The 25142-nt window shown below is 50.5% G+C and overlaps 2 protein-coding genes across 6 annotated transcripts in view; one reads left to right on the top strand and one right to left on the bottom strand.

Moving 5' to 3' along the window:
* The window catches only part of LOC135906867 (neprilysin-1-like), a 103074-nt gene that overhangs the window by 6458 nt on the left and 71474 nt on the right, over window positions 1-25142 (bottom strand). For 2 of the 3 annotated variants that reach the window (XM_070538535.1, XM_065438491.2), the window contains exons 3-5: window positions 6903-7088; window positions 4501-4623; window positions 2206-2524 (exon numbers count right to left, since the gene is read on the bottom strand). In XM_070538535.1, coding sequence (XP_070394636.1) covers window positions 2206-2524; window positions 4501-4623; window positions 6903-7070 — 610 coding nt within the window. In that variant the 5' untranslated portion in view covers window positions 7071-7088. The remainder of the gene's footprint in view (window positions 1-2205; window positions 2525-4500; window positions 4624-6902; window positions 7089-25142) is intronic. The other variant, XM_065438492.2, reaches the window with a different exon arrangement.
* LOC135906869 (amine sulfotransferase-like) overlaps window positions 7072-25142 on the top strand; it is a 29239-nt gene continuing 11168 nt past the window's right edge. The window contains exon 1 of one of the 3 annotated variants that reach the window (XM_070538540.1): window positions 7072-7209. Coding sequence is in view for 1 of the 3 variants with exons in the window: in XM_070538537.1 (XP_070394638.1) it covers window positions 7588-7615 (28 nt within the window). In the remaining 2 variants the exon portion in view is untranslated. Of the gene's footprint in view, window positions 7210-7463; window positions 7616-21678; window positions 21787-25142 lie in introns of those variants that run through there. The other 2 variants (XM_070538537.1, XM_065438496.2) reach the window with 2 other exon arrangements.

Raw genomic sequence — 25142 nt, 5'->3', positions numbered from 1 at the left:
CCCTTCCTAAAAAAATTCATTGGTATTATTTTCTCCACGTCAGCCTCGTTTCAATTTGCGCTCCAGTGAACGGTAAATTCCAAACAAAACAAAAAGAAGCCGTTTTATTGCGACTATTATGCGACATAACGACATACTGAGACTGTTTAAGCGCTTCAAGATTTTATTGGCTAACAAGAATATGTTTTGGAAATGATATAAACACGACTCGCGGATTGTTGCGGTACACATTTTACTCCACAGTTTCACCAGATCGAGCAAAAATTCAAGAAGCTTCTAAGAGAGCATGTTGTGTATGAAAATATTATTTAGATTTCTCGAGGTTGATTTCGATTTTCGAGGTTGACGGGTAGACATGCAACAACAGCCGGAAGACGACGACGCACGTCCTGCAAGCCTACAAAGCCATTGGAAGTATTGTGTAAATACATTACACATAATCTTCGCAAATCTAAATAGGGGAAATGACATATGGATAAAACAGTAGACGCGTGTATAGGCGACACCTGGCTGGGCGAAGCACACGCTGAGTGGGCCCTTTCGTACGCCTAGTGCACCGCCTATAGAGGCGCCACTGATAGCCACCTAGCGGGCGCTTTCAACAGCACGCGCGGGAGCAGTAGCGGACGACAACGCTTTGCAGCAAGGGTGGCTGAAGTTCGCGGCTGCGATTTCTGCTTTGTTCGGGTGCCAGACTGCTTCTTCTGCGGTGACAGCTGTAGGGAAGACGCTGACCTCTGTGGGAGCGGGTATGAACACCATGTTACCGGTGTTTGGGACAACATGGTCCACATACGTGCCATGTGCGTCCCGGAGACAAACGCCATGAACTGTACCGCCGATGCAATTCTGCTGCATGCGCGGATGAACTGCCATTCCCGCTGCAGTTTTCTGCAATTTTAAATTCCCCAAGGGAGCTGCTTGGAAACGTACAAAACATAAGTAACTTTTCAGTACTTTTTTTTTAAATGTTACTGGAGAGAGGTGCCACATGATATGTTTAAGGGCAAACCAGCGCCAGTCAAAGTAGATGAGCGCTGGCGGCAAGGCCGGGTCTAGTCCTCTGCAGCGTAAGCATGTAATAAGAAAGAATTCAGTTGAGTACAAAATTCACATGCAAGAAGGGACTACGTTGTGAAACGCACAAATCACTCGGCGTGTTAAGTCTGCTGAGACAGCATCGAGGTGTGAAGACTTCCCAAACGTGACGCGAACTTCTCAGCGAAAAATGGAACAAAAATACCATACGCAGCAACTATTAGCAATTCTCGCCCTGAACTACCTATTTTCTAAACACATTTCCCAAAAACCACCATATCTAAGATGCCCTCGGGCGAAATGAATAAACCTGTTAAAGAAGCACTTGCTTGGCACCATTCCGATAAGACACAGCGTCATTTATACCCTTTACAAACGAGGCAGGGTGAAGATCTCGCAGCTCAAAAGAATCAACAAGAATTATGCATGAAACAACTAGCAACAGTTAAATATGTGCGAAGCCACGCATAAAATAGATGCAACAATACAAAGTGCGCGACAGCTGGATCGAGAATTTACCGGGCCACCTAAAAACAACAATTTCAGTTCTTGCAAACTTCAGTAGCTTGGCATACAACACAATGCGCTCGTGCAGTCGTGCTGCCTAGTTAGCGCAACGCGGTAATGAAGCGAAAAACAATATAAGCGGCAAACGGCATTCCGAACTTTATCAGAATGCTTTTAAACCGCACGCTGCACTGCAGACGAAATTAGTCGCTTACGCGTATAACTATGATCGAGTCGGAAAAAACACCTACGCGACAATGGTAAGGATGGGAACAAGAAATTTCCCGCCGAAGCGACGATTCATTCTTACGGCTCCCAGTGATGAGGCTTTGCGGGGAATGATTAAAACCGTATTGCCGACACGTTTCCGCCGATATTTGAGCCCCCCACCCTGCAACAATTCTTCTTCGACATTCCTTGACGCTTTGGCCACCCCACACATGTGAAGGGTGTTGCCTATTTCGCTCTGAATACGTGGATAAGACAGAGAAGCACTGTCAACGACACATCAAACTACGGCGCGCGGCTGGCTCCTCTCCCGTGTGTTTTGCGCAAGGCCACCACCAGTGGCGCGTCCATCGGCGCGCACTACGCGTTACACACTCTTAAGATTCCTTTTCTTCGTCCCCGGCCCCATAGGGGGGAGAGAAGGGTTCTCACCGGGCGCGGCGCTGGCGGGCCCTTCGTTGAGCCGGCGCTCCCAGGAGCCACAGACGAATGCGTGGAAGTCGTCGCATGGGTCGGCGGACAGGTTGAGCGCGTCGCGCAGCAGCTGGCCGTGGTGGTAGCACGCCCGACTGCTGCACGTGCTCGTCGGCTCGCGGCCTTCTCGCTTCTTCACGAACAGCGCGAGCAGGAAGAGCGCCACGAAGAGCAGCGCGAAGAACAGCAGCAGCACGAAGCCGACGCGCGGGGACTTGTGGGTGCGGCGTGACTGCTCCAGCGCGTGCGTCACTCGGACCGCGCTCTCGCAGTCGACCTGCGCGCGGGGTGATACGCCTGATATGCCCGAGCCATAGGCCGGCATGTACTCGCGTGCGTTTGTGAACAGGAGAAGCAAAGCGGTTAACCGAGGGGCCCGATTTTTATTAGCCATATCATAAGTAAACACTGAAACCAAGGATAACACAGCGAACCTTCGTGAAATGCGAAGGTTGTGGGACCGTTCCCCACCTGCGGCAAGTTGTTTTTTCATCCACTTTCATTCCCATTAATTTATCGTTTCTTTATTTCATTTAGGAGGCACAAGTAATTCCCCCTATGTTGTCCTTGGTGTCAGTGTTTGTTGGCGGTTTACGAACAACAGCGAGTGCTGGTTAAAGGCAAGCATTAACGGGCGTCTGTGACGGTGGATTGGCGTGGAGGTGAATATCGCCGCCGAAACTGACTGAGGTCGAGGGTGAGCGGAATTGAGTATACACGGGAATGAGTGCCGGCGAATGGGAGTGGACGCGAGTGAGTCCTGGAGAGTCGAACAGGAGTGAGTCCTGGCTAACGTAAGTACGAATGAAAGTCCCTGAGGGTGAGGCGCGCATACTTTTGCATTCACACTACGAGGACATCGGTGTGAATAGAATACCCGTCCGCGCTACTCCATGGTTTATCCTTGTAGTAGCACTTGAAGCTTCCGTAAAACTACCAAGTATGGTAGTGGAGCTACGCCGATTTTTCAAACACGGCAACATTTCTGAAGGCGCGCTCCATTATAAGTGGGTCGGCTACAATATACACATGAGTACGATGGCTGCCTATCGTGATTTGCACAGGGAGGCGCTATAGCCTTCAAGTTTCCACGCCAAGGAATTCTGTTTTTTTTTTTAGTTCTCACTTATCATTAATGTGTACTTTCTCAATTTTCCCTTTGGATCGACGTGTATAATGGCTCGTTGTCACTTGTAAGCTGTAAGTGAAGGGTTTCGGCAAAAGCTGTTCAGTATCTTTAATCGTCATACCGAACGAGCCGCTAAATCCAGTGGCATGAAAGTGGTCATAACTGCGCCTTATTGAGAAACAAGAATGCAGTACAAAAAAATGTATGGCCACCAGAGGCACCTATCAGCTAGTTGTCAGAATTTTCACCCTAAAACAATTTAGGTATGAAGTGCCTACGTCGGCCCACTTGAACCTGAATCTCAGAGTCACGAACGAGGCTTGAAATGGCAAATCTCTAAGGTAGTTGCAACACACCCCCTTCGAGGCTTTCCGAGGTGTTGTGAACCACAATTTGACGGAACTTGAATAAAGCCGCCTACACAGGTTTCAATGATCAACTGCCGGTTGCAGTGATTAAGTAAAACTCTTGCTTGGGCTAGTTGGGCTCATGCTTGAATGTGTAAAGAGCAGGGTGAAAAGATCAGCAGGACAGAAGAATACAAACGACACAAGCGCCGGTCATGTTGTTTGTGTTCTTCTTCTGCCCTGATCTTTGCGCCCTGCTATTTACACATCCATGCAGTGATTAACTGCCGGTTGCCGCAATTTGACGGCGTACTGAATCTACGCTAGTAAATCATAACGGGACGCTTAGGCGCGAGAAAGCTGGATTTTAGCATCACGTTTAGTTGTTGGCCAACTCGTAAGTCAGTCACCATCACCTGATTAGAAAAGAAAAAAGGTTTAACACATGGAGCTTCCACGAGGCTAACGTTTCTGGAAGTTCGCACGGAAGCATGCATTCAAGTGCGCATTTGGTAAGTAGACACTCACATGTGGGTCTGATCGCTGTGGAAATGGGAAGACTGGCGTATGGCGACGAGATAAGAAACTTATTTCAACTATTTTCTTTTTCCCTAGGCGATACTTCCGTTTTTGTGCCCAACCCCCATTTTGGTTTTTTCCTACGACAGCTGGTATAGGATGGATAACCTAACAGCAGGTAGCGTGCAGCTTATTTGAAACGTTTTCACTGCACGTAAGAGGCTAAAGATGGATCAGGGGAAAACGCGCACGACTCACGCTTCTTTTTGAGAGCCTGCTTAAGTCGGCGTCGAGGGCATAGCTCTTCTTCTTGCGACCACCGCGGAACGAGGCGGCCGATTGCTTGCTGATATCACTCCCCTCTAATTTATCCTGTACGATCTGGAAGGAAACGAGACAACAGACAAAAAGAAAAACAGATGCAACTGTTTCCTAGGCATAATTAACTGCAAGAAAAGTGATTATACGTACATGTACTGAAGAAATCGTGTATACTGGTATAAAAGTAGCACCTGTATCTACGAAATGATTGAAGTGATTTAAGTACATTTAAGTATTCCGGAATCTTTAAATATCGCCTGTGGCAGGTTTGCATAATTCTTGTCATGGGCTGGACTATTCAAAGTGACGGACATATAGCACGGGAAATCGAAGCACATATTCATATAATTAACAACAATCCACTAATTAACTTTCAAATTCTTTACTGTGCGGCACGTATTGCTATTTACAAACTGTAGCTGGTGAGATTGCAAGACATATACACTTGAAACGAATCTCCAGGATGACCCCGCTTTCGAGATATTTCCCAAAGTGCGGGACGAAATACGTGGACGTTGTAGTTACTCTTCTGCTTCAATGTATCACAGAGCATGGCTAATTCGGAGCGCGAACTGTTAGGACAAAAGCAAAGGCACAAGAAGAGTGCTGTGTCCCATCTCTTCCTGTGCCTTTTTGTCCCAGTAGTTTGCGTAGTTCGTATACTTCCATACCAACTCACCCATTTTGCGTTCTTGAGCATAACAGAGCGTTACGTTAAAGTAGTAAATGGGACAAAAGGACATCCTTACGGTGAGTTTAATGGCGCATAATTGGTGTCGTTCCTGAAATCCATTCCAAGTGGACATGTGTTGCGAACTCACCAGCTACGGTTCGTAATTGCAATATGTATCGCAAGATAATTAATGAGGAAGTTAATTATTGAACGTGCTAATTAGTTAGCTATGTGTTTCACCTTCGCATGTAAGCAATGTCCGCCTATCTTCATAATCCACCTTATCTCTGCATAATCAATGTTATCTGCAACATACGACTTTTAAAGATTCTGGTAAACTGTAGACTTGGTCAGTCACCTCCTATACAAATACACTCTATAATTCGATATTCTGAAAGATACTATGCAACGCTTTTTGCAGTGAAGCGTATCAAGTAATTACTTGTAGGTTTTTGCACACGGGTTTGGAGCACGTGGAATCTGCGTGAGCTCTTTGTAAAAAAACAGCCCTTTTTCGCCTCCAGGGCATCGTATCCAGTCGCAATAGGTATCGAAATATAGGTCTCGTTGAGACAAGAATAGAGTATGAGTAGGCAAAACTAACAGCACGCGCGTAATTCGCGCTAATCTAGTTGAAAATCAATCGCATTGCACCACAGGCGGCACAACCTCCCGGATGGGGCCCGTAGCCTGTTGGTAAAACAAATAAGGTAGAAAGTTGTGTCAGTCAAAGTAGACAACAAAGAAGGCAACGTCGACCCACATGCGCACTAAATAAATACGAATGAGGAAACTCGATAAGTCCAATAAAATAAATAGAGACTCCCAGCTGCTCATACATTATTGTAGGCGTATTTCTTAGTTTGCGTTTTCGAGTTTTCGCACACGCAAGAGTCAAGTCCGTCGCACGTTTTGCGCATACCTCAAAGGCAAAATGGCACCCGCGTCTTATGGTGAGCATAGAGTTTCCTACAATTCTTGTAGGAAACTCTATGATGGTGAGTGTTCGTCGCTTGCTGTCCCGCCTTTATGCTCTCTCGAGTGCATGACAGCAAACTCCAGCAACAAACGGCTGTCGAAGCGCGCAAACAAGTGCATGAAACACCTGTACACGTGGAAGCCAGACGAATGCATCCGGAAATCACAACCGTCGGCGTGTACAAACGAGTGAGCGAGCTGACTTATGCGTAACCGGCTCGATACCAACGCCAGCACTAGTTGCGCGTCCTCACCGACGCCGATTTCATACGGCCGCTTCGGGGTTCAGACGCAGGCTCATATTCCAAAACGCTTCGTGTGGGGCCATGGTTCGATTGCAGTAAGCGTAGAATCTCTGACCAAGGCGGCCAGCTACGGAGCCTACTGTTTAGGCTAAAATAGATGTTCAAACAGATCGCTACGATTAATTAGGATATTTTTACCTGACCATATGGACAGTAAGGGTTTTCAGACCGTCTCAACAACTGTGATAATTGCCGCCAGGCATACACGCACGGTCTCAAGTGGGTTCCAAATCATTTAAAGCTTTTCCGCCCCGACTCCTGGCCGTGGTCGAGCAGTCCACGCCTGGTTAAGGACGGCTACGGTACCTTGCACGCCGTGTGTCGGCAGGTAAATTCCAGCTAAAAGGTAGCCATCAGGTTTCAATCTCAAGCCAAGTGCGTACCTTGGAGATGCTGTCTTGGCTTCCTTCGTCCCTGTGGCGGTGACTTTGATGACGATTCCCAGACTTCTTGTCCTTGTTTTGCTTGGACGCATGAGTCGCAGGCGCCGACGGATGCCGCGTGCCTCCAGCCGATGACGGGCCGGCTTTTCCCTCGCCGAGTGTCGCCATGCTTGTGTCGCGGTCAGCCTGAGACGGAAAGCCGGAAGCAGCGACAGTGTATAGCTAAAGAACGAGCCGACGTCACGAACGGGAAGTGCAGAGGATGCGACTCGTAGCACCGCCGGTGGATTCCTGTAGCCCTAGCAGGGTGAGATCTTCTTCTTCTACTTCTTCTTCTTGTTCTTGTTCCCTAGCGATAGGGCGCAAACCACCTCTGGGTTGCCCTTTCGTGATTTTCTTCTCCTAACAAGAATATGACATATACCCCCATATAGCCATGTTCTTCTATTTTTTCTCCGTCCAGAAATATTCTTTCAGTAGGGTTGTATGACTTCCCCGTGGGCCTCCGCTGACCATCGAGTGAGAACTCGGCCCACATTCTGCTGAATTGATCACCTGACGGGCACCGAAAGTAGCCGGTAATGTGAAGCGGGAGCATGGGAGAGGCAGCGCGTCTCCGCGTCTCCAACTCTAGCCTGGCCGTCGCTGCGCATGGCTTGTCGCGTGGCTGAGCGCATATGCGTTCATGGAGGCAATCTTGGAATATCTTGTGGGTAAGCTGCGGCGGGTGCAAAGCTTTGGAGAACTGAGATGGCTGGTCGATTCGCTTTGTGGGTGCTATCTTTCCGCGCTCATGTACTCTCTCTCTCAGTAGTTCCTTGCAGCGCAGTGGAAGCTGTAGGACTCTTTAGCCAATAGGAAGTTTGCATGGCCTTCAAGGTGTGTTCGTTACCGCAGCGTCGTCTGCTCAGTGTCTGCCTTACCATCCTTTTCGACACATGTTTCACGCTTAGTGCATTGACACAACAAATGTTTTGACATTGTAAACATAAGCTGCGTTTACATGAATGCGGCAGCAGGGTTTCACTTCACCTGCACGCTTTCTCAGCAGTTGCTTGCAGCCTCATTAGCTTGTAGTAAGGGCGAACAGCCTTATAACTGTTCACGCGAGCCGCATCGTCTGCTTGACGTCTATTTGGCGTTTGTGCACTATCGGCATCACGTGCCATAACTAAAGGGGAGCAGTAAATTAACGATGCAGTGAACACTTAGGTCTCTATAGCATTCCGAATCGTCAACTGATCCTTGGTGCTAATGTTGTGGCGCCATCTGCTAACTGCAAATCAAACCACTTTTATGGCTCGGAGCCACCTAGGTATTCTTAGTAGTGTTGGAACAAAGAGGTGATCTGAATAATAACGAGAAATCAAGCCTGAGTTAGCCAGTCGCGTGGCAGTTTTGCGTGTATTTGCAGGCTTTTTTCACGCTCGGAAAAACACTCTTACGTAGCATGCATTCAGCAACAGAAAGCTGTATCGGGAGTTTTTCGTGTCACCGTACAATTTTCTCATTGAAGCTTTTCACCTAATAATACTATTTGAGAAGTTGATTATATAAATAAGGCTAATTATCTAATTAGGCGGCATAAAAATACAGTTTGAGTATCTCCAAGCGACAGCAAACAACATTACCTTTGTTCTGTCCAGCTACGTGGCATTCCCATATCTTTAAAATATGGATAATGTTAACTGGGACAACTTGTACATATAGCGATCGTTTGCATGCATTTTTAACACGTGTCGTTCTTTAGGGAATTGACAAAGGTATGCCAGTTGCGTTGCTTCTTAATAGTTCCCGTAATATCGCCTGTAGGGTATCTTTTCATCTATAGTCGCAAGCGGCGTGCAAATATTTGTGCTACAAAACAATGAAGCTGCTATACAAGAAAAACAAACAATAGAAGGTCACGCGACTGCATTCTTGCGGCGGGGAACGATAATTGGATTGGATAAACTTTATAAAAAGTCCTGCAGGACGCGCGTCAGTGCGCAGCGGCCACACACAGGGGAACGATAGTTCTCTGGCTGAGAACGAAAAAACACAAAGATTCTGCAATGAGCGCTAGCGGCATGATGGATACATAGCTGAGTGAATTATATTCGTATGATAATAGAAATAAACCCAAATATATTGCCCTCGAATGGAAAGCTGTACTGGTTAGGAAAGATTCAAGGTTTATACTTGTTGTTCATTATAAAGCCATGAAAGAGAGTATTCACATTCAAACTCGGTACGAGCGCTGTTTGTCGTGGCGACATATAACCCACGTGTACGCGCATTCTTGCTTTATTTCTTTCGCCTCGTTGTCGTATGTCTCCACATGCATATGAGAGCTATGTACTATGGTCTTCTCGTTAAATAAAACAAAGCGTAGCAGGAAAGGACCTGCAATTTCTAGCCATCCAAGAAACAATATAAGTGTCAATCTATTGTACACGTTAGACGACCATAGTGAATTAGGTGGTTAGGTTCCTTGAATAACCATTTTGATAGTAAAGAAAATGGGCGGCGTTGAAACATTGTCAAATCACTGAAAGCGTGAGAGTTTTACTTCTTTTACACCGACAAGGAGGAGGCAACGCAAAGGAGGGTGGCCCTTCACAAAGTCCCAGCGCATTATCGATGTGATATGGCAGGGAAGGCTGTACAAAATCGCCCGTGATGAGCCACCAGAGAGAGAAAAAATAAAGGACAGATACGGAGGTTTACCAGGATGCAGCTTGTTTGCTGCCCTATACTTAGGGAGGAGGAAACCGGAAGTAATGAAAAAAAAATGCGACAAAACCCGTCTCCCAATTACTGCCGACGGTAATGCGTTAGCAACAAACCAATATAGGGACACAAGGTATTGCCACCGTCGGAACGAGTTGGCATTTACTGCAGCTGGACTCCATCTAGGGTCGCCACCGCGAAGGCTGCGCGTCATGGCCTCCGATATAAATGGCTTGTCGGTGCGAGCTAACGCTGGGAAACGCGTCATGCGGCAATCACGCTCCTCTATCGCGCTTCTTTTATCGCTGTATCAATTATATGGACACTCAAGGCACGTTCATGCCGTAGGTGTCGGCGTCGCCGTGAAGTTTCGTTTAAAGTAGAAGGGCGATAACACCGCCGCTTCGCGCCTTATGCTCAATGTGCGAATGAATGAGCGCGAAGGGAGCCGACGATCGTGGCTCGATCTTACGCGTGCAAGGGCGGAAAGCGGAGAGGAAACGCGCAGTCTTCCGTCGCGCTAAATGCCATGGGGGGATGTGAGGGATAGAGGGAGGGTGGGGCGACATTGTTCTCTGGAAGCAACTGCGCGTTTCGCGACCAAGCGCAAGGGGAACTGACGATCGTTGTTGAATCTCGTGGGCACAAGGGAGGAAAGCGGGGAGGCAGCGTGGGAGGGAGCGGGGGCAGCGTTCTGCTCCGGCCGTAACTGCGAACTTGGCACGATCGCGCGCGCCCTATCTTGAATGCGATGTGCAGACGGCTCATACCTTTGTGCGTGCTTTATTCTCGCCGATTAGTTTGCGTTGAAGCGATAGACAACACGGTCTGCTGTCTGCTCGCTGCTGCTGCCACGCTTCCTCACGTCAGTGATTTGACAGCGAGAATCTGTGGCGATAGAGTTTGATGTGTTCATGTTTGCCTGTGCGCGCTGAGACATAGCTTGTTAATTGGCTTCGTGAGGGATTGTTTGCAAGTTTATACGGCAGATAAAACTGCTATCCTTGCTTCGCATAGCAGTCTACTAATTTGCTATCGCAATCACTTTTCGGGCGAAGGAGGAGGAAGGAGGAAATAACTTTATCGGGCAAAACTACTAGGTTTTTCTGGACACGTTGAGCCATCTAATGAAACTACCGAGAAGTATTTATGTAGCCTCCGAGACGAGAAGTGTGGCACACTAGTGCCTGCAAATGCTGAGAATTTGTCCCTCGCTTGCCGCACACTCAGCGGCACATACTCAGTGACCCAATTTGGCAAGAAGTCCGTTGAAGAGCGACCCATGCCCATTGCTAATAACCTGCTAACGCGTCGGGTAGCTATCCTCGACGAACAACGGCAAGCCCGACGGACCCGGCGGCAGTCAAACAAGCACGAGGTCGAAATTCTACAAGAACGTCCGCGTCTCGGCCATCAAGGCAGCACGCATGCCAGTCATGCGACTGGAAGAGAGCAAGATAGTTGTCAGACCCAGAAAGGGATTGGACATCGTCAAGACCGGCACCACCACCGTCGCTGCGGCCAAGATCACGAGCGAGGAAAGCACCGCGGACACCATCTCCCCAACACGCAACAGCACCCTGATCGTCAGTACACCGAACGAAGACAACGGGGCAAGGTACGCTAAAATCCAGGAAATATCTATTCAAGGCAAACCCTACGAAGTCAGCGCATATCGCACGGTACCTCACGACACCGTAAAGGGCGTCATCAGAGGCATCCCCATCGACGCGAGCGCCGACGAGCTAGATAGAAACGTCAACGCGAGGAACACGCTAGCAGTGGGCGCAAAAAAGGATTGGAAGCACGACCTCTGCGATCGTGGTGTTCCAGGGACCCAAGGTACCGAACTTCGTCCGATACGGAGTCACCCTGATACCGTGCCACCTCTACAAGAAACAGATCGACGTTTGCCAGCAGTGCGGCCGAATGGGACACCGCAAGGACGTGTGCCCGACCCGCACAATCAAGACGTGCCTGGCCTGCGGGCTCGCGAACCCTACAGAAGACCATCGCTGTATCCCAAAATATAAGTTGTGCGGCGACGAACACCCGACCGGAGGCCGAACGTGCAAGGCGAAATACAAGATCCCCTACGTAATGCGCAAGCGACAATGGGAGCGCCGACAGGCCGAATGCCAGCTGCTGTCGGAAAGCGATTTCCCGCCGCTCGACAAGTCGCCAGATGCGCGAAAGTCAAGAACCCCATCGGAAAACCACGTGCCTAAATCCAGAGACAGCAGCTGCTGCAAGAGAAGCCTCAGCAGGAAAACATCACCATCACGTGAGCGAGTTAGCTGGGTCGACGCAGGGAAAGGAAACAATATAAGGAACGCGCAGAAAATCACCGAAGCTATGAAGAAAGAAGATATGAACAAGGTGCGTGAGGCAAATGAGATCCTAAGACAAGAAAACGCGGCGTTGTGTGCGACCATCAGCAACCTCACGAGAGAGATCGCCGAGGTTTGTCAGTTGCTGCTATGCAGCAACGAGCCTCTACAGAGACCCACGCCAAGCACAAGCAAGACCGAGGAAACGACAACGAACATCCAGGAGAAAGCCGTAGAGGAACCGGCACCGAAGAAGCGAGCCATCGAGGCCACGCGCACGCAAACAGAAAACGATCCCATCGACAGCCTCGAAGCGAAATTCTAAGCGACATTCACCAAACTCCAACTGTTTTTCACGGCGAACATCGCAGCAGTGACAGAATTGAAACAAACAATGGAGACCTACGAAGCCGAAAACATGAACAGATTCGCCTACATCAAAAGGACCCTACAGCCGATGGTAAGCCACCCGGCGTTTGCGCCCCTCTTCGCGCAACATCCACCCAACCAGGGAGCCCCTTAATCGCCAACGCAATAATGGCCGCCAACGCAACACCAGCAGCAGCAGGTGTAACTGCGTGGCAGTGGAACTGTCGCGGCTTCGGAAGGAAGAAGGCAGTCATCCAACATCACATCGTACATGCCGCGCGCAAACCAGACGTTATACTACTACAAGAAACACTAACCGACGCACCATCCCTCCCCGGCTACAGAAAGCACAAGGGACCGCCCGACAGCAGAGGGCTTTGCACCCTGGTCAGGAAGGGACTCACGTTCGTCGAACACAAGCTGCAAAGCAATATCAAGATCGAGCACACACTCATCGAAATCATCCCGGGCAAGAAGAGAAAAGGAAGTATATTTCTGCTCAACGTTTACAGCAACCCATCGATCAATCAATCGATGGGTTGCTCGATCGTGACATCGACATAGAGGAGGTACGCGCGGCCCTGCGCGACCTCAACAGCCGGTCGGCATCCGGTTCGGACCTCGTCACGAACAAGGCGCTCAAGAACCTCGACGACGGCTCGATTGAAAACCTCGCAAAATACTTCAACAAGTGCTGGAGAGCGGGCGCGCTGCCAAAGCTGTGGAAGACAGCCAAGACCATCCTGATCCCCAAGCCGGGGAAGCCGCCGGACACGGATAACCTCCGGGCCCACCTCGCTCACGTCCTGCGTGGGGAAGGTGCTGGAGCACGTCCTGCTCAACAGGTAGCAAGACTACCTGGAACGAGAAGGGCTGTACCCGGCCACTTTGATCGGCTTCAGACAGCACCCCAGCACGCAGGACGCGATGCTGCAGCTCAAATACCAAATCATCGGTGATGGTGGCAGCTCCCGCAACAACAAAGCTATCCTAGGGCTCTACCTGCAGAGCACCTTCGATAAGGTGAAACACTCGGTGATTCTATCCCAAGTCTCCAAGCTCAACATGGGCGAAAGGTCCTACAACTACATCAAGGACTTCCTCACAGACAGGACCGTCGAGCTACAAGCAGGCGACCTGCAGACGCAAGAGAAGAAGCTCGGGAGCAACGGCACGCCGTAGGGATTGGTCATTTCGCCGATACTGTTCAACCTGGTAATGATCGGGTGGCCGAAAAGCTCGGGGACATTGAAGACGTCAGGCACACCATCTACGCGGACGATATCACGCTGTGGGTGACCGGTGGCAGCGACGCCCACATTGAGGGTGCGCTGCAAGCCGCCATCGACGCAATAGAAGACCAGGTGGAAGGCACCGGACTGAGATGTTCACCGAGCAAATTGGAGCTTCTCATACTCCCACCTGCCAAAAACAGCAGAGGCAAGACCAGACAACGCGAAAACGAAAAAATCAGAATTGTAACCAAATCCGGCAACGCGATCCCCGAGGTCGGCAAAATTAGGATCCTAGGCATGGTCATCGAAAAGCACGGAAGAAACGGCGAAACCATCACCCGTCTCAAGGCAAAAGCAGCCAACGCGATTCGACTCCTCAAACGAGTCACTTCCTGGAAGGCTGGCATGAGAGAGGAGACCCTAATTAGGCTCGTCCAATCCTTCGTCATCAGCCACGTCGCGTACGTTGCAGCCTACCACAGATGGCTGCAACGCGAGTGTAACAAAATCAACGTGCTCATCAGACGAGCGTACAAGACGGCGCTGGGCCTGTTCGAGTCCACGCGCACGACCCGCTTGTTAGAACTCGGCATACACAATACGCTCAAAGAAATAGCCGAAGCGCAACGGACCTCTCAACAGGAGCGGCTGTCCATGACCAAAGCCGGGAGGAAGATACTGGACGATCTCGGAATTGGACGCTCGAACGAGGTGGAGATGAAACTCCCCGTCCCCGAAGAGGTCCGACGCCAGACCAGAATCAACCCCATACCGAAGAACATGAATCCCGAGTTCAACAAGGGAAGAAGAGCGGCGAGGGCCAAGGCTCTCATCGACCAGCATGCCAACGACGAACACGCGCGGTACGTGGATGCGGCCGAATACCAACGGAACGCCTTCGCAGCGGTCGTCATAGAGGCGTCATGCGGCGCCACGAGGACGGCAGCGAGCGTGAGAAGCGCCGGAGAGGAACAAGCGGAGGAGGTAGCCATCGCCCTGGCCATCGCCGACGCAGACTGCCACACGGTGCTGAGTGACTCGAGACAGGCGGTGCGAAACTTCGCGAAAGTCCAAATCTGCAGGGAGGCTGAGCGCATACTGCGAGCGGTCAAACTACAAGAACGAAAAGTACGACTCAAGTGGTTCCCGGCGCACGCGGGCGACGCGTACGAACGCAGTGAGAACCACAATGAAATGACACACGCAGCGGCGCGAGCCCTAACCAACCCGCGACCCGGCGACAGACCGTTCGACGTGATTCGGAACCAACCGCATAACGGATTACAATGAAAATCACGAAGGTCCACCGCCTGGCTCGCAGGACCCTCCCACCCCCGCACCCTAGGCTGAGTTGAGCGGAGGCGGTATTAGTGAGACAGCTCCAGACCGGATAGCTACCGAGCCCGAGACTGATGAATCGCATGTACCCCGAGACATATCCGACCGATAAGTGCAGAGTCTGCCGGAGGGAGACCGCAGACAACACGCACATCTTGTGGGATTGCGTTAAATATCCAGAAGAAGCCAAATCAAGAACGCCCCCACCGCGGCTCGAGGCAGCCGCGAAGAACTACGACCGAGACGATCAGCTCTGGGCCGTCCAGCAGGTCATCGAGGCGCTCGAAAGGCTTGGACCCAGCGAGCCGGCAACGGTGAGCGGAGACCCGCGCCAACTAATGGCGATTCGTAGATGACGTAGGCCCTCGTCGGGGCGCGCGAACGCCCACCTGCAGGCATAAATAAAGTTGGCTCCAATGCAATCCAATCGACGAACTATGGTAATGTTACGTTCTACCGGCCAAAGGCCGGCAGCTACGCGATGAAATCCAGGCCGATTCGCAGAGCAAAAAGACGACGCTTTATTTCCAGCTCGGAAATATATATAGAAGAGAAAGGAGTGAAAGAATGAAAGAGGGCCCGTAGACGCATGCGCGGAGAGGCGCACGTCGCTCCGTATAGGTTATCTTCAGCATTCCTTTCCCCTAGTAGCCGTAGCGCTTCACTGGCTTTCTGGTTCTTGTGGAACGACGAAGGTCAGGAACAGGCCCTTCGGGAGGGTCTTGAGCCTCGTTTTTCGGTGCCCCTAAGGTCGTCGGAGGAAATTCCTCAGGACTTAATATTTCTCTGCTTCCGTCTGTGTCTGATGAACGTTTCCGGATCTGGTCGACATGTCGTCGAAAGACACCGTCCTCGGTAGCCAAAGTGACTAAAGGGGCACCACTCGTCGATGTTACTTTGCCTGGTGCCCACTTTTCTCCTATGCCGTACTTGCGCACATAGACGGCATATCCAGGGGCGAAGTACCAACTGGCGGAATCAGCCGCTGGATCCTTGGGCTTTTCGTGGCTCCTGGGAGGAAGACACATATCTAGTCTTGTACGCAAACGGTACCCAAGAAGAAGTTCAGACGGTGAAAACCCTGAAGCCTGTTGCGGATTTCGGTAGTTACAAAGAATTCTAGCCAAAGCATTTTCCAACTCCACACCAGGCATTCTCTTCAAGCCCTCCTTGATAGTTGTCACTTCCCGTTCGGCGAGACCATTGCTTTGAGGGTGATAAGGCGGGGTGCGAATATGCTCGATTCTATTTTTCTGCACAAATACAGCAAACTCTGAACCGGTAAAGGGCGTACCGTTATCCGTGACTATGGTGCGGGGCAAACCAAACCTGCTAAAGAAGGTTCGCATGCAATCGGCAGTTGCATTAGCGGTTGCTCGAGATACTGGAATGACTTCTATCCAATGGCTGTGTGCGTCGACGATTACCAACAACATTTTGTTTGCAATGGGCCCTGCGTAGTCGGCATGCAGCCGTGACCACCTCTCTCGCGAAATCGGCCAGCTAATGGGGTTCCGTGCAGGTGGCATGGGCAGAGCCTGCACGCAGCTTCGACAGTCTGAGACCATTCTACAGATGTCTCGATATAGACCTGGCCACCAAACTCTAGCCCTCGCCCTTGTCTTCATGGTAGACGCCCCCTGATGAGACTCGTGCAGCATCTTCAACAGCTTCTCACGCACCTCACTTGGTATCACCACACGATGGCCCCAGTACAACAGCCCCTTCTCTACAGACAATTCGTGTCGTCTTTTCCAGAATTCCGCCATTTCTCTGCTGTCATCTTCTACGACGGAGGGCCACCCTTCGGTCACGTACCTGCATATCGTTCGCAAAAAACCGTCAGCTGCTGCGAGTGCTTGAATCTCCTGGTGGGAAACCACTGACTGGTCCCATTCGTCTATGCTAAGCACCATTTCCGACAGATCTTCGGTTTCCGCTAGCGGCTCCTGCAGCGATTGAGTCAAACGGCTGAGAGCGTCAGAAATTAGCATCTGTTTGCCAGGTTTACAGATCAGCTTGTACTGGTATGCCCCGAGCAAAAGCGCCCAGCGCTGAATTCGGGCGGCAGCCTTGACAAAAGTTTCACGATACTGTCTGAGAAGGCCCAACAAGGGGCGGTGATCCGTTACAAGCGTGAACTCCCGTCCCAACAGGTAATCGCAGAACCGTGTCACACCAAATACCAGGGCTAAGGCCTCGCGCTCAATTTGGGAGTATTTTCTCTCTGCTGAGGTGAGCGTTCGTGATCGGAAACCAATTGGCCTGTCTTCACCATTTATTCAATGGAAAAGGGCAGCACCGACACCGTAAGGTGACGCGTCGCATTCCAACATCAACTCCAGCTGCGGATTAAAGTACGTTAGCACTGGGGCTGAACACAAGGCATCCTTGGCCTTCTGAAATGCCGCGTCTTCTTTTTCGTGCCAAACCCATTTTGCACCTTATTCAAGAAGGCTGTACAAGGGTGAAAGTATGGGGAACCAGCGCTGGCCAGGAGGCGCTACGACATTTTTCATGCGTTACTAAAATATGCTGAAACCGTCCGATAGGGAGGCTACGAAGATGGCACGACATATTTAGCGATAAGAAACGTGCGCCTGTATCAATGTTTGCCTAGTCCGATGCGGCCAGCCAAGTTCTGTCCATGGCCATGCGCGCTCCGTAGAGCGCATGCGCTGCTACGTCCTAGCACGTCGGTTCCCTGCCATTTGAGGAGCCTTGAAAAGTGTGACTCAAGACAGTCGGTGAATTTGCTGACACGAAATCACTGCGTGTGCTACTGGAAACTGTGTCTACCGCTCGCTAGGCTGTGTGTTACGGCGCTGCTGTCGGCACGCGAAGCTTCAGCGCTGGTTGCCCATAGTGGAAAGATTTGGCAAGAACTTATTGTAAAATGTAATCATTCCCACAAAGGATCGCAACTCAGCAACATTTCGCGGTGAAGGGGCTAGCCTGATTGCATCCACCTGCTTCTAGAGTGGGTGTAGCCCTTCAGCATCGATACGATGGCCAAGATATGTCACTGATTGTTCACCAAACTTGCACTTGTCGGAAGGAAGCTTGATACCGTTCTCGCGGAAACGCTGTAGCACAGCTTGCAGGTTTACGTTTTCAGCATCGCTGCTCTCCAGGACGTCGTCTAGATAAGCCTGGGTCCCTTTTAGTCCTTGCAGCACAGATTCAATTTTCCGTTGGAATATTGCTGGAGCTGATGCGATGCCAAACGGTAACATGTTGTAGCAAAAGAGCCCCTTTTGTGTGTTAATCACTGCTAAATTCCGCGAATCTTCATCTAGCTCGACCTGATTGTAAGCATCGCGAAGGTCTAAAATACTGAATTTTTTTCCTCCACACAGGTTTGCAAAAATATCGTCTATGACAGGCAAGGGGTACTGCTCAACGTCGCACACAGGGTTTAGTGTAACCTTGAAGTCCCCGCAAATGCGCACTGTTCCGTCCTTCTTCAAAACTGGCACGATGGGCGTTGCCCATTCGGAATGAGGGACTGGAGATATTATACCACCTGACACTAATCTGTCAAGCTCCTTAGACACTTTATCACGAAGCGCAAAAGGAATTTTCCTTGCCTTGAAGAACTTGGGGTTTGCTCCGGCCTTGATGTGCAGTCGGGCTGGCGGGCCTTTTATGAGACCAGCGCCTTCTGTAAAAAGGTCGGCGTGTTGCTGGAGCAGCGTCGGCACATCCTCCAAAGCTTGTTTTGGCACAGGAGCCGTCGAATACACGCTCAGCACCTGAATGCGTTCGTCTGTTAATTTTTTCAGGAGGTCCCGACCGCATAGACTGGGGCCATTGCAGTCTACAACTGTCAGACTGCACTGCACTGTTGTACCGTCATAAGAAACTGTCATTGTCAGTGCACCCAGAAGCGGCAACTTTCCGAGATAGCATGAAAGCTGCACTTCCGCCTTTTGTAGCTGCGGCCATCGGTGAGAGTGCAATTTGTAAATGCTCTTGGGAATGACACAAACAGGGGAACCAGTATCGATGTCCATCATTATTTCGATGCCATTCCACGCGAACGATTTCCTGATGGGCGGTATGAGAGAGCGCGTGGTAGTCAAGGACCAGATTTGTGACGCGCTGCTATCACTTTTTTCGCTTTCCGTCGCCTGAGCAGTTACTGCTAGCATTTTCCTTGTTTCATTTGCCGCACACATTCTCGCTAAACGCCCTGGCCGTGCACACTTGTAACATTTGCGCTTGATTAGTCGACAAGCATTGGTCTTGTGACCACGTCTACCGCAACATTTGCATTGTTGCACGCCTTGCGACTTCGCGCGCGATTCGTATTGCCCAGAGAGCTTTAGCAATCTTGTTTGTTCTTGGTCTCTAACAATACCTTGCGAATCGTGTTCAGCGCTCTCTGCGGCGAGGGCAAGAGCCTCGGCTTCTTCAAGATTCAGATCTTTCTTCGCTAGCAGCTGCTTCTGCACATTATTGGATCTGACGCCACACACAATACGGTCCCTTATCATTCTGTCCAGCATAGTTCCAAAATTGCAGTTGTGTGCCATCTGCCGTATTGCCACTATGAATGCATATATAGATATCCTTCTTGCTGGCAGCGATGGAAGAACTTGAAACTTTAAGAAATTTCGTTCGGTACCGGCTCGTAGTAGCTGTTTAACATCTGCACAACTTCTTTGTAGGTCAGGGCGTTAGGCTTTCGCGGAGCTACCTTTCCGTTCAAAATTTCTATTGTCCTTGTTCCAAGAGAGAGAGTAAACGTTTATTGTAGTAGAGGTTGCTTGGTTATGGTGGGTGGAGCCCCTCCTCCAGGGCCCCACTGGTGACAGCGGCTCGCCGGGCCTGGTCAAGGGTCGCCAGTTGGCTTCCCAATTCCACTTCCGCGAGTCGCGCCTCTCACGACCAGTTATGTAGAGTGTTGTCTAGCAGCGGCGAGGTGGCAGCCGCCGGATGTAACGCGCACTGGAATGTTATGTGTTCCAATGTCGGTGTTCCTTGGCACCACGGGCTTGTGTTGCTGTATTTGTCTGCGTACATTTTGTGTAGCCTGTATAAATGTGGGAAAGTGTTTGTTTGCAGGCGGCGCCAGTCCCGTGCTTGCCTCCTGTCTAGGTCTGGGTGAGGAAGGGCTTTGGTTCGCCTACTTAGCCGTTGTAATTCGAGGATTTCTCTTGGCGCACCGGGTGTCGAGGTGTTCTCTCGGGCGGTGTGGCCCGTGGCTCGGCCTGTCATGCCTCGAGCCAAGCGGTCCACCCGTTCGTTCCCCGCTATCCCTGTGTGCGCCGGGCATCAGGTCACGCAATGATCCAGGGTGAGTTCCGTTCCTAGGATGCGGAAGACGCAGCCCGGTAAAGTCCCTCCAAGGAAGAGGCGGCAGGCGTCCTGCGAGTCTGTCAGCACGTAGGCCGATCGGCCCTTAGCTTCCGTGGCGCGTATGGCCAGGGCTATGGCCACAGCTTCGGCCGTTGCAACCGATTTCGTGTGTATGGATGCTGCTGTGGTTGTTCGTCCTTGGCTAGTCACGACTGCTGCAAATGTATTGAGGGTGGCTGTATTCTTGTGATACGAACTCGCGTCTGTAAAGTAAGTATCCGGATCGCTTCGCCGCCTTAGTAAGGTGGCTGCCCGCGCGCGTCTCCGTGCCACATGATGGACTGGGTGCATGTGACGGGAGATTGGCGCCACGTGGATTCGCTCTCGGATTTCAGATGGCAGTAGGATAGTTTCGTAGCCGCAATATTGTGGTGTCAGTGGGTAGTGAAGTCTTCGTAAAACCGAGCGTCCCTGAGGTGTCGTGTTTAGCCGTTCACGCTGCGCCATTAGCGTGGCCGCTGCATATTCCTCGAAAGTGTTCATCATTCCTAATTCGTTCAGTCGGATCGTACTTGTGCTTTCAGGCAGGCCGAGTGCTGCTTTACAGGCGATTCTTATGAGCTTATCCGCATGTTCGATGTCGTTACGCCGAGTGGTTTGGAAAGACAGAGCATACGTTAGACGACTAATGACGAAGGCGTTTACTAGTTGCATGGTGTCTGCTTCGGTCATGCCTTCTCGGCTGCGTGCAACTCTGCTAATAAGCCCAGTTACGCTCCGAACAGTGCGTCTGAGATTGGAGAGCGCTATGCTTACGCTGCCCGTTTCTTGAATGCACATTCCCAGTACGCGCAGGTGGGATGCTCTCTTGATGGGCTCTCCCTCCAAGGTGAGTTGCAGATCGCGCAACCAGCAGGGCTCTTTGCTTAGCATCGTCCTTCACATCATTCGCTTCGAAATAGGCTTCAACCTTGACTAGGTACTGTCGTGGTATGTCGTGCCAGAAGGTTGACGCATCTAATTAACATAAGAAATTATTTGAAGAAAATCACGTCGAATAATTAGAATTAAGGTGTTAGTCAAGGCCCAGTACCATTGCTTACGAGTACAAATAGGTATTCAATAATATTCAATCTTCTATTGTCCGGCCCGCTACACCACCACTGGTCCCGAGTCCGGCCCTCATGCAAACTCGTTTGGATACCCTTGTCCTAAACCAATAAACTCAAACATGGCGGACGGCTTGAAAAAAGAAGCCCCCTCAAAATGACACACAAGTAGCGCTGTTGGCAATGCAGCTAAGAGTGAATTGGCCTTCATCTTTCTAACTCGTGACGACGATAATGTAAAGTGAGCGCGTGGAGACTCGCGGACGAATGACCCGCAATCTTTAGCGCGAGGCGTTTCGCAGTAACGGCTTGCAGCGCCAGACGTCGTCGGTCGTCATCGGACGAGGGCAATCAGCTCGACCGAGATAGGCGCCCCCGTGTCGGCGCGCGCACATGAGGACGCCGCGGTCATTCGCAGCGCGTTTGAGAGTGAACAACACTGGGGTTACAAGTTGCGTAGCAAGGAGTGTGTAACCACTAAACGCAGGTATGGAACATACTTTCCGCTTTATTCGGATGCTCCTAACGCTTATGGCAGTGAATGCTTCTGTACAGTATTACGGGTAAATGTGGTGTTGTACTTCTACAATATACAATTAAAGAAATATGTATTACAGTGCGACCGGTAGCTTTTGAGGCTTCGGCAACTTTTAAGGACCTCACGCGGACTTTGTCTTCCGAGATCGTCTATGGCAACGAGGACCAATAGTCGTCCATACACAAGACGTGTGCTGTCGGAAACTGAAAGGGCGTCTCATTGAGTGCCCATTTCGAGGCCGTCTAACGCTTTAATCGCTATGTGGTTTCACGTGCTACGGTTCCATAATGAGTCATACTTGGCTCCCATTGTGTCCCTTACCCATTTTCGCAAATAGGCCTGCAGCTACCATATAACCATTTTATTCTCCCTCTCCCTCTCTCACTTCTATACATACATAACTTTCCAAGTCCGCTAAAGTTCCAAAGAAAGGAATATTCACACAGGTAGTTGTCCCAGCTAACATTTCACAGTTTTCAAATGCGCCGAAGCATTCTAGAAGGACGCAACCAAACGCATGTTATTGAATATTGTACACTGTATAAACCACTTTGCGAAGCTGGTTTTGAGCAGCAAAAGAACCCTATTGGCAAACAGTTACTTTGGTAAATAGACAGTAGGGTCAGTACAGGAGTAGGTCTATCTAGGCCAATTACTCACAGGGGAACCTGATAATGAGAAGGAAACTTACAGAATAATAAAAATAGGTCGGCTTGCATACGAGGGGCATTACCAAACTCTGCCTGGGAGTTTACCACTGTCATGGATTATAAAAGTGCGCAATCACTGCATTCTACCGGGGCTGAGATATGGGACAGAAACTTGGAGGTTAACAAAGAAGCTCGAGAGTCATTAAGGACTGCGAAAAGAGCGATGTAGCGAAAAATGTTAGGCGCAACCTTACGAGACTGGAAGAGCGCCGTGTGGATCGAAGCGTAAATGAGGATAACCGATAGTCTAGCTGATATTAAGAGAAAAATTGGCAGTGGCTTAGTTCGGCTATGCCAGGATATACGTAGCGAAAGCTAAGGCATAGCATGGTTAGCCTTAGTTAGTCTTGACTGCACGTCCAGCTTAGTCTGGTTGTCTAGCTATGTTGCGGCGTTTAGCCAGTCGTTCGCCGCGCTGTTCGTCTGTTTCCTGGGCGATTCGTTTCCCCTTCATCTTGTTCCGATGTCTATTACAGGCCTCCTCCTGCTTATCAGAATTGTCGCCGTCCATACTGCCGCCTCAACTGTGGTTGCGGCGCACGCGAGCTCTCCTTTTCAATCCTCCGACATGTTATCAGGCATGCGACGCAGCTGGCGAAGCGACCGGAGGCGAGCGCAACGACGAGGAACGCAGTGTGACGTCATACCAAACGGCGGCGGCGGAACACCTGTGGCTCGGTGCTACTAGTGGCGCATGCGCAGTAGTGACTAGGGAGCGAGATAGAGAGAGAGAGAGAAATATCCGCGGTGAGGCGTGCGTTGTGACGTCATGTGCCTCCTCGGAGCACCGCCACGGCGAAATCGCAAGTTCGCGGCCAGCAAAGCCTTCGCTTTAAAAAAATCTGTGACATTTTACTCTGTGAAGAAGGATGATCAGCGAAGGTGTGTATGTGGGCCCCTTAATGGCGAACTGCACCTGCACCGCGGGTCGGCCCGGTTTTGCAATATCTTCGGAATCGGCCCACATATGGTGAGCGCTTACAGCCTACCTCACCACCACCATTGGTCGGCCCGGTATTGTGCTATTTTCGGGATCGGCCCACGTATGGGGAGTGCTTAACGCCTTCTTCACCTCCACCGCGGGTCGGCGCAGTATTGTACTATCTTCGGGATCAGCCCACGTCTTGTCGTTTTATTCTAGTAGAGCCGTGTCAATCACGGCCTGTACTCAACGGTACGAACGCAGGTGGCGTCTAACGCGGACGCCTCATACGAGAAAGAGAGAAGAAACTTTATTCAGTGATAAAATTGATTATCCTCACAGGGGAACCCTAGTCGAGAGCCGCACTGGCTTTAGCCGCCCGTCCAACCTGGTCGATCAGCAATCGCTGGTCGGCCAAGCCAGAGCTGGACAGTCGCGCCTCCCAATGCTCCATGTGTCGTGCTGCCAAATCTGTGTCTTTCAGGTGTGGCGGATGTTTTGAGCAGCCCCAGGTAATGTGAAAAAGTGTAAGACTTCCTTCCCACCAGGGCAGGAAACTCGATAGCGCGTCAGGAGAATGGAGTGTAATCTTTTTTAGTGGGGATAAACACCTGCTTGAGTGAGTGAGTGAAGTAACTTTATTTTGGTCCAGAGAAGACGCAGGGGAGACCTCGCGCCACCCAGCTAGTCCCACGTAGGGACCACCAAGCCGAGCTTGACGGCCCGATCGCGGGCACTCTGGACGGCCAGGGTTTGGTCATTGAGTTCGGGGCTTGAATTTTTTTCCAATGGATGGCCTCCTCGCCTGTTAGATGTTTATAGGGATTGGCTTATACTTGTCGGGTAAAACACTGATGGGCGAGCAAATCGCTTGCGATTGTACGGTCACAATTTTGATACGGGGCTGCGGTTTGGAAGGCTTCTGAGGGAAATACTCGAGTTTTGTGTCGACGCACGGTCACCATTGTGGGGCAAGTAACTCTTAACAGCTTCGCTGTAATTCGTTGCAAAATGGAGCTGCGCAGGCCATGTAATGCGTAGGATGGATAACCGGTGGACCATTACAGTTATAGAATAAGTACCGAGGAAAATGAAGCGCAGTCTAAGACGGCAGATAATTAGTTGAGGTGATGAAATTAAGCAGTTTGCAAGCGCAAGTTGGAATCTAGCGCAAGACAGGGATACGTTGAGATCGAAGAGAGAGCCCTTCATCCTGTAGTGGACAAAGACAGGCGTATGATCATGATCGACGAAAGCGACGAAAGAGTGTGAGCGCTTCTAGTGTTCATCATCTGTTCATTCATCTGTGCGTCCCCTGGTAGTGTGGCCCAGCTAACGTTAGCCTAGCTCTTCAACGAAAAAACAAAGGATTACACTAACACGGTGCAAGACGCAGTTATTATTCCTACGGTGTTTGATCGTGAGAGGTGTGACGACTGAACACTGTAGGTTTTAATATCGTATCCTGCAGCGCGTTTTTGTGTGTTTCTTCTTTGTTTTCGTAGGAGAGCTTAGCTAACGTTAGCATGGGATACCGTATACATAGAACGGTGAGTGGCTACACGTACAAGAATGCTAATTCAAGCCCTAAAGTTTGTACCAGGGCACGGTCGTTGTCCGAAGCGTAGGAACTTGATTTTTTGCACGAGTGGGCACTTTCGTATACGTGCGAC

The sequence above is a fragment of the Dermacentor albipictus genome, chromosome 5 (genome assembly GCF_038994185.2).
Source record: "Dermacentor albipictus isolate Rhodes 1998 colony chromosome 5, USDA_Dalb.pri_finalv2, whole genome shotgun sequence".
Classification (NCBI taxonomy): domain Eukaryota; kingdom Metazoa; phylum Arthropoda; class Arachnida; order Ixodida; family Ixodidae; genus Dermacentor; species Dermacentor albipictus.
Note: the sequence above shows the minus strand (reverse complement) of the source record. Positions and strands in the feature narration are given on the sequence as shown.